Source organism: Cryptotermes secundus, unplaced genomic scaffold, assembly GCF_002891405.2.
Source record: "Cryptotermes secundus unplaced genomic scaffold, Csec_1.0 scaffold462, whole genome shotgun sequence".
Lineage (NCBI taxonomy): Eukaryota > Metazoa > Arthropoda > Insecta > Blattodea > Kalotermitidae > Cryptotermes > Cryptotermes secundus.
The window spans coordinates 1,457,191-1,471,033 of NW_019724744.1; the positions used below are offsets into that span (position 1 = coordinate 1,457,191).

The 13,843-nt window shown below is 39.9% G+C and overlaps 1 protein-coding gene across 3 annotated transcripts; it reads left to right on the forward strand.

Annotated features, from left to right (window-relative positions):
• Positions 1 to 100: 100 nt before the first annotated feature.
• LOC111862864 lies at positions 101 to 13,421 on the forward strand. 3 transcript variants are annotated; one of them, XM_023848631.2, is made up of 5 exons: positions 101 to 617; positions 8,532 to 8,624; positions 10,062 to 10,197; positions 11,113 to 11,184; positions 12,335 to 13,421. In XM_023848631.2, exons 2-5 carry the CDS (start codon positions 8,557 to 8,559, stop codon positions 12,440 to 12,442), a joined length of 384 nt encoding a protein of 127 aa, XP_023704399.1. In that variant the 5' UTR covers positions 101 to 617; positions 8,532 to 8,556; the 3' UTR covers positions 12,443 to 13,421. The 3 variants fall into 3 exon arrangements, with proteins under 3 accessions (XP_023704399.1, XP_023704400.1, XP_023704398.1); XM_023848630.2 differs by lacking the exon at positions 101 to 617 and having other exon boundaries at positions 8,451 to 8,624; XM_023848632.2 differs by lacking the exons at positions 101 to 617; positions 11,113 to 11,184 and having other exon boundaries at positions 8,450 to 8,624.
• Positions 13,422 to 13,843: the final 422 nt, after the last annotated feature.

Sequence of the window (13,843 nt, forward strand, 5' to 3'; positions counted from 1 at the left end):
TTTGACTATACTCATGTACGTATTCCTCTATAGGGTAATTGCCAAATTAACTAAACATAGCTGTCGGTAGTCCAGTTGGTAAAATAGTTAACTACTGTTCCTCTTCAATCGATTCATTTTCAACACACCCTGATGACCGACGATGACGACGCTGAGGACGACAATTATAATAATGCCACTGGAATTGTAATTAAGGGTAAAAAAATATGTGGCAACAATACCAGGAAGGAGTTCAATAATTTTTTATACAAAGACAACTATGCTGAGGTTATTGCATACTACAAGGAAAGTATTATACCATTGAAGCCTAAATGGTGTAGTTCACCAATGGGTCAAGGGGATAAGTACCAGGAATGAATGACTAAAGGGCTCCTGTGATATTAAAAAATGATGTTGATTGCTGCTGCTGCTATTACTACTAATACTACTACTACTTGTTCCATTTAAGTATGGAAATTTTGGATTATACTCATTATATCAAACCTCAAATTGTTTACCCACCAACTGAAGATAAGAGCTGTGTGGTAAAACTCTTAATTCTTATTTTCTTGAATAAAATAAGAAAGCAGAAATGTCTGAAGCACCTACTGGTCTCATCTGACTACACAGTCATTCAGGTTAGTTTCAACAACAGAGAAATAACTGTTAAACATAACATGATAATGATAAGACATTCATTCATTCATTCATTCATTTATTTGCATTCTGTTAATCCATACAAGGTCAAACCAACCTATGGGATATAGAACCTGTCAAGATACAAATATAATATAAACATAAAATAATGATATATACGTACATTCATAAAGACCACAATAAGGACATAAAGTAAAAACACAGTATTGCATAACAGCAGTGTCACAAAAACACATTTTGATCAAAGACACAAAGCAAAACACAGTATTGCACAACAGTGTCACAAAAACACAGTTTGAACAAATACACCATATAATAATGAAGACAATGAAACATGAATGAATTGAACTTACAGTGGGAAGACCTCCTACAACTAATCTAAATGTACAAAGGGCAAGAAATATAAAAAGAACCATATTCATTAGGAAGTTAATTGGTAATATTCATCAATACTATAGAATGCATGTTCTGTAAGGTAGGTTTTTAATGACGATTTGAAATGCTTAATATCTTTAGATAGCATTTTAATATTTAGTGGTAAGTGGTTATAAATCTTACTTCCAGAAAAGAGTACTCCTTTCTGTACAGATGACAGATTTGTAGAAGGCAAGTGTAAATTGTGGTTGTAACGAGTATTAATATCATGAATATCAGAATTAGATATAAAGCAACTTCTGTTCTTGATGACAAAGACAAGTAGTGAGAATATGTATTGAGACTGAAGTGGCAATATTTGTAATTTTTTAAATAATTCACGGCATGAGTCGTATCTACCTGAGCTAGTAATAACTCTTATTATTCTTTTTTTGAATTTTAAAAATACTGTCGCTGAGATAAGAATTACCCCAGAAGACAATACCGTAAGATAGAATAGAGTGTGCATAGGAATGATATGTCTAGGAATAGAAGGGGAGTGCATGCTGACTGATGGATGTCCCACAGTTGGCATGAATATACACATTAAGTGTAAGTGTAAGTTAAGGAAGGAGAATTATTGTGTATTGCTAATTATCTTGTTGGTATTATTGTATGTGTAACATTGTATCTATTTATTTGAGGTATTCAGTTTAGATTTTAATTATGGTCAAATTGATGTCTCAGAGATTTTATCTGTGATTGTCTTGTGACTGTTGTGTGACAAGTTTTATATTCACTGCCAGTTGCACACTTGTGAATGCTCTGAAACGCTGATGTATGTATGTATGACTATAATTTCATCATGACCATCATCAACAGTCAGGAATGAGGACTGGCTTGGTTTGACCTAGAGTATAGATGATAAGTGGCAAAATCATTACATATATTATTCTATGCGTGTGTCTGTGTGTGTCTTTGTAAGGCAAAATTTTCCCTGTGCTTAACTAATTAAGCACTGTGCCATGAAGGCATATGGAGGAGTGGATATGTATGTCTTTTGTATTGGCGTGACATTTTATCTCACTTTCAAAGGGAAGAACATAGATCATAGGGTATCACTATCTTCTGTGATGTGGCTCTTGTAGTCTGGTAGAAGTGTGCTGATGTTCTGGGGGAATGCACTGCCTCCATCCTTAGATTCAAGAGTAAGCTAATCAAAGAATATAAAAGCAGCAAGCAAGGTAAAGTCTCTTTACTGTGCTTTTTACTTTAACTTTTCACTCTGCTTGCTCTTTAACCCTGAAGCTGGAAGGAGTACATTCCTCTGAAACATCAGCGCATTTCTACCAGATTATACAAGTCACATAATAGAAGGCAGTACTGTTCATAGTCTCTACCATGCTTACATCAAATCTCACACAAATCAAGGCTAGAAAAGGCTATGTAATGAGGAACTTCACCATTGTGGACTACTGTTCAGCAGATTTTACTAGTGTGATCAGATTAAGGGGGATGAGGTGTTTGGTAAATGTGGTAGGCATGGGGAAATGAGAAATACATGCAAAGTTTCAGTTAAATAGTCTGGAGACATTAATCCACTTAAGAGACCTGGGCATGGATGAGAGGATAATATTAAAATAGTTATTAAAGTAACAAGAAGTGAGTGGGATGAGGACTGGTCTAGGGTAAGGTCCAGTGGCAGGATTTTGTGAACACAGCAATGATTATTTAGGTTGTGTAAGGTACAGAAATCCTTGACCAGCTGAGCAGTTGTTATCTTGTGAAGGAGTCTGTTCCATACATTTAGGTAAAAGTACAAGGAAATAACAGAAATCATACATCTCTGTCCTCAAGACAGAAGCAGCATTTTCCTCTGAAACATCGATACGTATCCTCCAACCTGGGTAGCATCATACCCCAAAGGATCATAATCTTTACATTTACTACCATGAGAATCCCAAGTGTCACATGTTCTACATTATTAAATTATTGAATTGTGTCACTTTGATCATAAATCCCTCCCATGGGTTATCACCTTTACGTGGTGGAGAGGGCTTAGTAATCAGAGTTTCTGGCCCTGTAGGCTGGGATTTTGGTAGGGGTTTGTAACCTCTTCACATAAATAAGAGTATATACCAACCTTTAAATCAACAACCAGAAGTAATGCACTAGACCACACTATAGACAAAATACGATATGAGGAAAGAATTAGAAACTTTTTATTTAAATGGATGATTCAAGATTAGGTAAAAAAGCTATCCCCGTGACAGGCTGTGAAGGCCCATGGGGTTGTGAGACATCAAGGCTCCCACATTTTTTCTATACAATCAGCTCACAAATGGCAGTAAAATTGTCAGCCTTATATGCCGGCTGCTCTTTAGCTCCCAGGAAGATTTCTGATACTAACTTCTGTTAGAGGCTGAGTCAACCCCAGGGCCATTGTGTGGCTGGAAGGATTAGGTCAATTGAAAAAAACCATCTCATCGGGACTTGAACCCACAACCTTCCACAATGTAGCACAGTACCTCAACCAACTATGCTACCACGTGCCACAGATGATTCAAGATTAGTGAAAGAAAACTGGGTAGATCATATTTCAAGAATGCTGAATCTGATGATTTCAAAGCAGATTTACCTGTATTGACCCTTTGCAACGGCTGACATGCAACACTTTGAATGTGATGGTTCAGATGTATTTCAGGCTGGAACAAGCTAAACAGCCTAAATCTTGATTACTACTGTTGCTGTTGATGATGAAGATGAAGACAGTCTCTGCAACACTGATGACCAGGGCCCGGATTTTGATGACCTGAAAATATTTAAAAAATGACCTATAGAATGACCAAAGAAATCCAGAAAAAAGACCTAAAATATGACCCAAAAATTTAATATGCAGGGCCCGGATTTTGATGACCTGAAAATATTAAAAAAATGACCTATAAAATGACTGAAAAAATCCAGAAAAATGACCTAAAGGAGAAAAGAAAGAACAATTCGCTTCCATGTTATTCACATTTCAGAAAACATATGAAGAAAAATTCCTTAAAATGGCCAAAAATGACAAGAAATACCCTTAAAAGTCCAAAAAATTTACCACAAAATTACCCCCAAAATGAAAAAATGACGTTAAACCTAAAAATGTCAAAAAATGACAAAAAATTACCTACATAATTTACATTTCTGTAACCAGCAGCTCATATCCGAGATTTATATATTTAAGAGCATCGCATAGGATACAAGGAAAAAAAGATGACATGTCATCAAAATCTGGGCCCTGCTGATGACCAACCTCAAGCTGATTACCCAAGATCATGCATTATTCCTTCCTCTGACCATATAAGGAAAGAACTATTTTAATCAAAACTGAATTAAATAGTGCACCATCATAATATTAATTTTCTATAGCCACATAAAGTGATGCAGTCACTTGATAAAATATTTATATCTCAATACATCTTCCATGTGGCCCCAACGCCCAGGCCCCAACCTATGAAAATGACTTGAGTGTGATTTAGTAATTTGAAAGAAAGAAATTTACTAACAATCTTAATAATATATATGAAATTGAATATTTGTAATTAATGTCATTTTTTAAAAATGATTCAGGATCAGTGTTATAAGCCAAATTTCAGGAGACCTCTGGCCTCCCCATGGGGCCACAGCTCCCATTGTGGGAAACGGTATTTTGCGTCGTCTTTTATTGCCGTTTATTTGATGATGCTATCGGTATATAGATTATATAGCGTCGAATGATACAATGATAGATGAATGATGAATACAAATGGATTTGAAAGGAACCATTAGTAACATAAATCGAGATACTATGTCGCCAATTGCAGGAGGGATGAGGAAATCCACGAAAAAAAAAAGCGTTTATTTCAGCCGGTGGGCCGCTCGATACTCGAACCCAACATCGCCCCAGTACGAGCCAACAGCGTTACCGCTATGCAAGCCAATTCGGTGACGTCGTGTAGTTTGGCAGATTGGTGTCAACGTTTTGGGGAAACTCGCTGAACAGGGTTCATGGCAGACTAACACTCTTCTACCTTGAAGATCTAGGCAGCAGGCTCCTCCGGAACTCTGGTACTTATCCCCCAGACCACACGGCGTCACATTCCAGAAGACCACAGTCTAAATACTAACCGCTGTTAGAACCCATGTCTCATATGTTAACTTCTGATTTACGAAACTGCAAGTCAGAATTCAATTCGTGTGTCTTCGTGCTGCACATAGTTGTAAGATAGTTTGCTGAAGCTTCTCTTGTCATTCTGGAGCTGCGACAGCTCAGTCAGTACAATGGCTAGGCCATGGGCTACAAAATTGGGGTCCAGGAGAACAGGTTATTCTATTCTCCACAACCTCCAAACCGGCTCGGCGGCCCACCCATCTTCCTACCTAATGTTTACCGGGGGCTGTTTCCCTGGCAGTAAAACGGCCGGGGCGTGAAGCTTACAAAGTCGAAGTAAGAGTTATCTTACGACTGACGGTCAGTCAGCCAGTCTGTCTTTGTGTCAAGCTCCATATGGGGACCAAAACCAGATTTTTGTTACTGGCAGACAGTTGCGGGTTTGTTGATGCTGGGCGGAACAGAGGGCTGATCTGTCGTTTACAATTGTTGCTGGTCCTCGCCGGTGCAGTTATACTCAAGTCCGAGTCTCGCCGGACTCATGACCATATCTTACTGTCTCAAATTCGATACTCCCTAAACCTGGAAGGCCAGGTCCCCGTATTTAAGTCCCAAGGAGCAGGGTGGCCCAGTTATACTCTCAGGCAGTGCGTGAAGCTTATAGAATCAAAGTCACTTTACGACTGATGGTATGTCGTCAATCAGCTTGTCTTGGAGACAAGCCCCTTGAGAATCGCGACCAGTAATTTCTTTTTCCAACTGGACACTTGTGGAGCTAGTCCCTATGTAACATCCTCTGTGACGACAGGATGGGTCTGCAGTGTACAATTCTTGCTGTCCCTGGCCATTGCAGTCATTCTCAGGTCCGACTGACGGGGAATCGTGACATTTTACTGCCTCAAATTCGAGATTCCCCCAACCTGGAGGACACGGATCGCACAGAAAACACAGCCTAAACTAGTTCCTCCACTGTGCGTGCGCCTCTGTTACCTAGGCAACCAGTTGCTACGTGATGCACCCTCTATTGCCTAGCAATGGATGTGTTTACAGAGCCGTTCCCAAGCAACGGCTGCCTTTGTCGGCTTCACAATTCAGGCTTTCAGCAGACATAGCACAATACGTTTATGCTTGTCTGGTGATTTTGTGCCACTACTGTTCGCTATCTGGCCTTTCGACTTATTCTTACGAAATATTACCTCATCAGTTGGTTCTGAAATCTCATTCGTGAAGTTTAGGTAAGATAATGTACATTTTCAATGCACAGTCGATAAAGGAAAAAAGGAAAAGTTGTGCCTATGCATAGTTAAGCGCCACGCCATGAAAACGTGTGGGGCAGCAGAGGCATTAATGTAAGCATTCTGAATCTCTGCTTTAGGTTGGACGTGAGTGGTCAGATTCACGCCCCTGCAGCTTTACCCTGGGGGAAGATATTCCGGTAGCCAATAGATATAAGTCTGGAATCTCATTCATAAGAGTATACGGAATATACGGACCAGGTCCTCCAGATTCAGAGTTGGACGCAAGGCTGACGACCTTGCTCTGCGAAAAAAAAAAGTTTGTTGCGAAATCCAAAGAAGTGCAAACCAGATTGTCTAATTCAAGATCAATCTGGCAGAATCTCATAAGGGAGAATTTACCTAATCCTTCCAGCCGCACTATGGCCCTGGGGTCGACTCAGCCTCTAACAGAAATGAGTACCAGGAATATTCTTGGGGGTAAAGGGCGGCCGGCGCGTAAGGCTGACAACCTTGCCGCAATCTATGAGTCGATTGTCTAGAAAATGTGGGAACCTCAACATCTCACAACCCTATGGGCCGCCAAGGCCTGTTGCAGGGATACCTTTCCTTTTTACTTTTATGTACCATCATCATCATCATCATCAGTAATCTGTCAAGACGACAGGTCCACAGTCTCTTTCAAAACAATTCCTCCACTTAATGCGATCTAGAGCTTTCTCCTTCAAATGACAGTATCCTCTTCTGTCCCCAAGGTCATCCAGCATCTTCTTACGTCTTCTTCCTCGTCTTCTTGTCACTTCTATCCGCCCATCTATCTTTCCTTCGATAGCTTCTTTTAGAAGGCAGTTTCTGCGTAAAATATGACCAATCCAATTAGCCTTCCGTTTTCTTATTTCATGTAGGATATTCCTCTGCTCACTGACTCTAATTAACACTTCTTCATTTCTCACATAATCGGTCCAACTGATCTTCTCCATTCTTCTCCAACACCACATTTCGAAACTTTCCAGATGTTTCTGATCTACTGCCCTAAGTGTCCATGTTTCAGCCCCATACAGAGCTATGCTCCAAATGTAGCATTTCACTAGTTTCTTCCTCAAATTTAAGTCCAATTTGCTGGTAAAAAGATTCTTCTTCTTGCTAAATGCAGCTTTTGCCATGGCAATCCTGGATTTAATTTCATTAATTTAATTTAATTTATGTACCACATGAAATTAAATTCGAGAGGCTTGGGCAAAACGCTGCACTTCCTGTCACAACACATATCGAGTAGAATCCCCACGTTCAGTTTTGCAGAACGAGTGTTCTCTGTAAAAGTGTAACAAATGTAATGTTTTGGGGCTCTCGCAGTGGCTATGTGGGACAGTGCCATGTATGCGGTTGAAGTCCTTTCGGCGGAACATGTCAGGGTGAGAAGCAAGAAACCAGCATAAAGCATGTAGCAACCAAAGCTAAAAATGGATACGACATGTTCCTGCGAAACGTGGGTTGGGCTTCAATGGACTACACGGCTTCAAATCCATGAAAATAAAAATCATTTAACAAATTACCATTCAAATTAGAAAATTCAAAAGAAAGAGGGGCAATATAAAGCGGATCTGATATCGTTTTTATTACAACATACATTTTTCTCTGTAGATGGATATACATGTCACAGTAATTAACGTAAGACGAATGGTAAGTAAGTTGTATTGCCGGTCTAGGAATTGCACTTCTAAAACCATATTTATTAGTTGAAAATGAAGTAAGTTCGTTCTGTGAATTATATTTGTATCGTGTAGCAGTGCTGTGATTGAAACTTAACGGATTCTGTTTTAATTTATATAATTTTCGGGCCGATAATACCACGGGGGTCGCCCGAATTTCTCCATGGGGGAGGGGCCAAAGATGTTACAAATTTACGTTCAAAACTTTTCAGACCTTTTTTTTTTCTGATCAACTGAAGGGTATTCAGGACAGAAGAATAACTTTTAACACGTAACTATAAATTTTTTGCTACTAATAATTTGTGTATCTTTCTTCCTTCCAAATGTGATTTTTTAAACTTCCGGGGGAGGGGGGGAGAATGACTGACCTCTTTCTCCCAGGGGGCACCAATGAGCAAGAAAAATTAGTCGTTACGGTTTGCATTTTCCGACATGGCGTGTAGTTGCAGTTACTGACTTTCTTTACAGACTCTCCCGGACGCTCCCGACTAACATGAAGAACACGAACTTCAGTTACTTCGCTGCACTCATCATAATGACTGTGATAATGCCAATTAGTGGGTAAGTGTTCCAAACTCATCACTGTACTTGCTCATATACGCAACACGAGAAAGTAATGTGGTTGTGGGAAGAAAAATAAAATCTCGAAATTTTGACGGGTTTAAGACGTTTTCAGATCCCCTGAATACGAAAGTGTGATTTTTGGAATGTTGTTTGTGTATATGCATGCTTATGTGCCTTGTTAGCGCCTCAGTGGTTCGATGGATTTTGTTCTTATTCGGCATTCAAGTTTACGCAGCATAGGTCGGTGCCCGGTGGATAGGATTCCAGCTCCAAAAATGGAGGCCCTTCAGATGAGTCCCGTGAAAACAAAATGGCGATTTTCTCCAATACTGTTCTAACGATTTTCATTCAGTTTCTGTACATTATAAAGACTATCAACCAAAATAAAGCTGTAGAGGTATATGTTCAGGAAAGCAAAGAGTACGCCCTCAAGCGACCCAAACGCGTGTATGAGAGAGCATGGGTAATGTACTATATGCACGGACTAGTTATCGCCAAATCTTGCAACCCTTCCGACACTTTGTTTCCCCCCACCTCGTATGATTTACACTTTTTTTTTAATCCCTTCCCTATTCTCCTCCTAATCCTTTGCCTTCTTTATTTTATTACCTTTTGTTCCTCTTTTTCCTGCCCCTATATAAAAATGCATTCAAGGCTTGAAAGGGTTTGGCTACACAGCAATGCTAGATATATTGGGTATGAGGTTCCATGTCATGGCTATGTGACGTTGTGTAGACTGGTACCCGATGTCGAGAATGTACTGCCTCCATCTTCAGGTTCAAAGACTATTCTAATCAAGCAGAAAGAGCGACCTGCTTCTTCCTGTTTGCTTGATTGACATATTCTACACACTGATGACACAATGTCACATCCCAGAAGATGGGCGTTGTTCACCTCAGCCTTGCAGCTTCAACTCTAGCCCATACCCTCATACACTGTTTGTTTCAGAAGCAGACTGGGATTCACAGAGCTGTAACATTCTACTGATATATTGGGTTTCTGGACTTTATCCATCGTCCTAGTTTTTAAGATAACAAAAACTAGGACGATGGATAAAGTCCAGAAACCCAATATATCAGTGTGTTATACACCATCGTCAGAATCCTATAGTAACTACTTGTAACATTCTAGCCTTGTATTCAGGAGGTGCTGAGTTTGAATTTCGACCGTGACACAGATCTCCTGAAGTTTTTGTTGTTTTCCTCAGTCCCTCCAGTCAGATGCCAGGATAGTACCATCCACATACAAAATATCCCATTTAGTATTAATTTCCCATCTATCCTTATTTATGAGACAAAAATTCTATATGTATTTGATATCTTCACATGCATACAATTGTTAATGAAATGGGATTAGAACTTCCTGTTTTTGCATCCTGGTTCCTCCTTTCCTCTCTGACAGAGGGTGACAGTGTGGTGTGTCATTCTGTTTCAGGTTTGAAGATGAATGCCACTGTGGTGTGTTCAGGAACAGAATGGCAGAAGAGCCCATCATAAGCCACAGTCCAAGCTTTGTCATGCCCTGTGATAAAGAGGGTCGGGAGTCATGCAAGGCAATGTGCACTGCCCTGGTGAGTGTGTCAACACATTGTGCTCGAAACAAAAATAATGACACAGACAGAAACTCTGTACTCTTCATTGCTGCCTTGCATCACAGCCAAGGAGTGGAACTTCACCTCTCTGTCCACCATACACCTTTATGGCACAGGCGGAAGTTTAATTACCTTTTACCTGCAAAATCAAATTTTAAGTTTGCAGATAAAATGAACCTCCTCACTCTGTGTCCAGTCAAGTGTCAGGCCAAGATGAAGCCTGAGGATGAAGCCAAGATGAGGATATGATAAGGTGCTGCCTGGTCAGGGCTATTGCACACCTCGGAAGGTGGTGATAGATGAACAGGGAGCAATGGTGGAATGATAATTACCAGAGGGAAACCTGGTCTACTGCCATTCCAGCCACCATGAATCTAATGTGAAAAAACTTAGGTCTGAACCTGAGTCCCCATACTGAGAAGACAGGGTCTAACAGCTTGAGCTGTGATGTAGCCAATTTGTACATAAATAAGTTTAATAAACATGGAGATTACAGTCAGCTCACATCTTGTTTCATGTAATCGTTATTCAGTTAATCTAGTATGCAGTCAGATTTAAAGAAATTGGATGGCCCAACATTAATAACGACTCCGACACTGCTTGCAACTGAAGCACAACTGGTTGTCTGCTGCAGTAACATGCAAACGAGAGAAGAGAAATACATAATTTTGTTCAGAAAACCTGAAGAAAAGTGATTATTTTGAAGACCTAGGCAAAGCAGAAGCATAGCATTCAGTGGATCTTAATGAAATAGGGTGGAAGAGTGTGGAAGCTCTTGTGAACATGGCAATGAGCTTTGGATTCCACAAAATGTGGAGAATTTCTTGACTTGCTGAGCAACTTCTCAAAAACAAGTGTAGCTTGTCTTCATGAAATCTGTTCTTTCATTCTTAGGTGCAAGTTACAGAAAATGTGGCTCCAGTCATGCTGTGTGAAATGGTGCATGAAGCCACAGCAGATTTCAAGGTCAGTAACACAGAACTGTGAGGCCATATTCTGCTCAAAAATGCAAAATCTCATGCATCTCACATTCCTGGTTAATTTGTCAAGAAAATCCTATGGCTTATCTCTTTATGTAACTTAGAAACAAATTCAGTGTTTTTTAAAGAAATACTGAACAGCCTCAACCTTACCAACATTTTGGAGGACCCTGTTGCCTCCATCTTGGGAGCAGAAAATGTAGGCAGCAGGTTTCTCCCAAACATTAGTATGCATCTACTGAATTATATGATGCCAGATCCCAGAACATAGTCCTGATGATCACTAAATAATACATTCACAACAAATGTCCTCGTGCGTGAACACACTATTTGGGTCTTGTCCTTATGTTTTGTGGCTGGTGTCCAGTATGTACCTCTGTTCTTCGTGGTTTAGCTGTGTTGAAGCTGTGCACACTGCAGTAACCACGAATGAGTGGGTTGGGGCTTTGTGTTATTTAACAATGCTATAAGTATCTAGACTATACAACACTGAATGGCAGGATGGCAGACAAATACACTGGAAAGAATTGAAACAGAACAGTCATGATTGCCTATGTGAGGTACTATTGTGGGATTTATGGACTGACTAAAACCACGAAGAATCTCACTCAGGATAGTAAGTGGCCCGGTGAGATTCAAAACTGAGCACCTCGCACCACTTGTTCGGTGCCACAAGTGAGTGATGCACCCTACAGTTTCACCCTTAAGCTCCAGCTGTGAAATATGGACCCAAATCACCATACTGGAGATCTCGATCAACACAGTGGACTATTTTTCCCTACTACTCCAGGAATGGTACACCACCTTGAACACTTGAGACTTGAGGTTCTCATGGCAGCTACTACATGGATTACTGTCTTCTGGGATGTCATGCTATGTAGTCTGGTAGACTGCTACTGATGTTTCTAAGGAACCTGCTGGGTCTACCCTACAGATGGAAGCAGGAGGTTCCTCTGAAATGGCAGTAAACTTTTACCAGACTATGTAGCGTCACATTCCAAAAGACAGCACTCTTCAAAACTAAGCTGTTTTCAGTTACTCCATTGCTCTAGTATTATTTCGTTTTACTCTTCCTTTGGGTTAAGAGAGAAGTAAAAATATATGTTGTAATCTTTTTCATGGTGGTAACCCTGCAGCCTGCACTGTTCTTCAGGATTTGCGATGACCAGCAATGGGAATACAGCGGACTCAGTTCTGAGGAGCCCATCTGCTGCCTTGAGGGGCGTCCAACTACTTGCCAATAACATTGTCCAGAACATTGAGAATATAATGTGGATATTTTATAGCAGTTTGTGCCAATTTCTTTTATTTTAATCAATGCAGTTGCAAGTAGAAATACTGTATTTTGTAACGAGACTAGAATATCATCCTGATATGTAATGTACATGTATGTGTCCCCAAAAATGATATGACCATTGGTACAAGAAATGAATTTGTGGTTTTTATTTGTTTACTAGACTGATAACAAATCATTGGATTTGAGGTTATCATAGGTATTACTTTGAAAAGCAGTCTTCTGGGTTGTAATGCTGTGTTATTCAGAGAGAGCCGACAACTAGCAGAAGTTGGCTCAGCTAGTCCCTGCTTCTGCTCTGGTGTTGCTTGGTGATTGAGGTGATATGTTTGTCTAAACTGTTGTGCTGCTGGTGAACCACAAGGGATTACAGGCAAGAACACTGTACTCTTCATAAACATGAATTATTTTGCTAACTACTTTTATGTGACTCGCATTGATAATGGAAGAACAAGTGTTCCTGTTTAAACAATAAGACAAATTTTTAAGTATTTATTTAATTGTTTCAGGAGTCATGATACATGATGAATGACTGGGTTTGATTCCCAGCAAGGTTAAAGATCTTTCATGTAGCCAGTGTCCAGACCAGCTGTGGGGCCTATCCACCCACCTATCCAATGATTACAAGGGCTTCTTCACCAGGGGTACAAATGCTAGGGCACAAAGGTGACCATTCTAATTCATGTGCTAAGATTAAGAATACGTAGACCTATACCTCCACTTCCTCATAATCTTTGTGCCCTGTTGCTTTATTAAGGACAAGTTTACTTTACTATTAACTTCTCCTTACAGAAGACTGACCACTCATGACTGTTCATAATAATTGTGTTGGTTAAATACTGCAGTGTGTGTACATATCACATTATGGGTTCTCAAATTTTGTGCTACCATGGCCCCTACAATAATAAATACATTTATGTGACCCTGAAGCTCTGCCAGTCAATGAAAAGTGTACACTCTCTTGTCAGGCTGCATAGTGACGGCAGAAAACTAAATAACTTTACAGGCTCTCAGCAGCAGCAGTAAGCTATAAACTCTTCCTCTAGAGCCACACGTTTAAAATGTTTTGAAAGCTGCAGCAACATTTTGTGTGAGCATTTAAATGGGAACTGAGCGTTTTGAAACATTTGTCACATCTTAAGGCTGAAGTTAGTGATGTTACTTTACTGCCTCACCCACTGTATGCTTTCATGGCCTAGTGCTAAGCATACAAATAGCTTCTCTTTAACTAAATGGTGAAGGAAATATGGAAGTCAGCAACTCATAACAAATATACAAGAATGTGCAATATGAGTACCACTTTGAATTTGAGGGAGAGTTCAGAGAAGAGTTTGAAAGAGAATTTTACAAG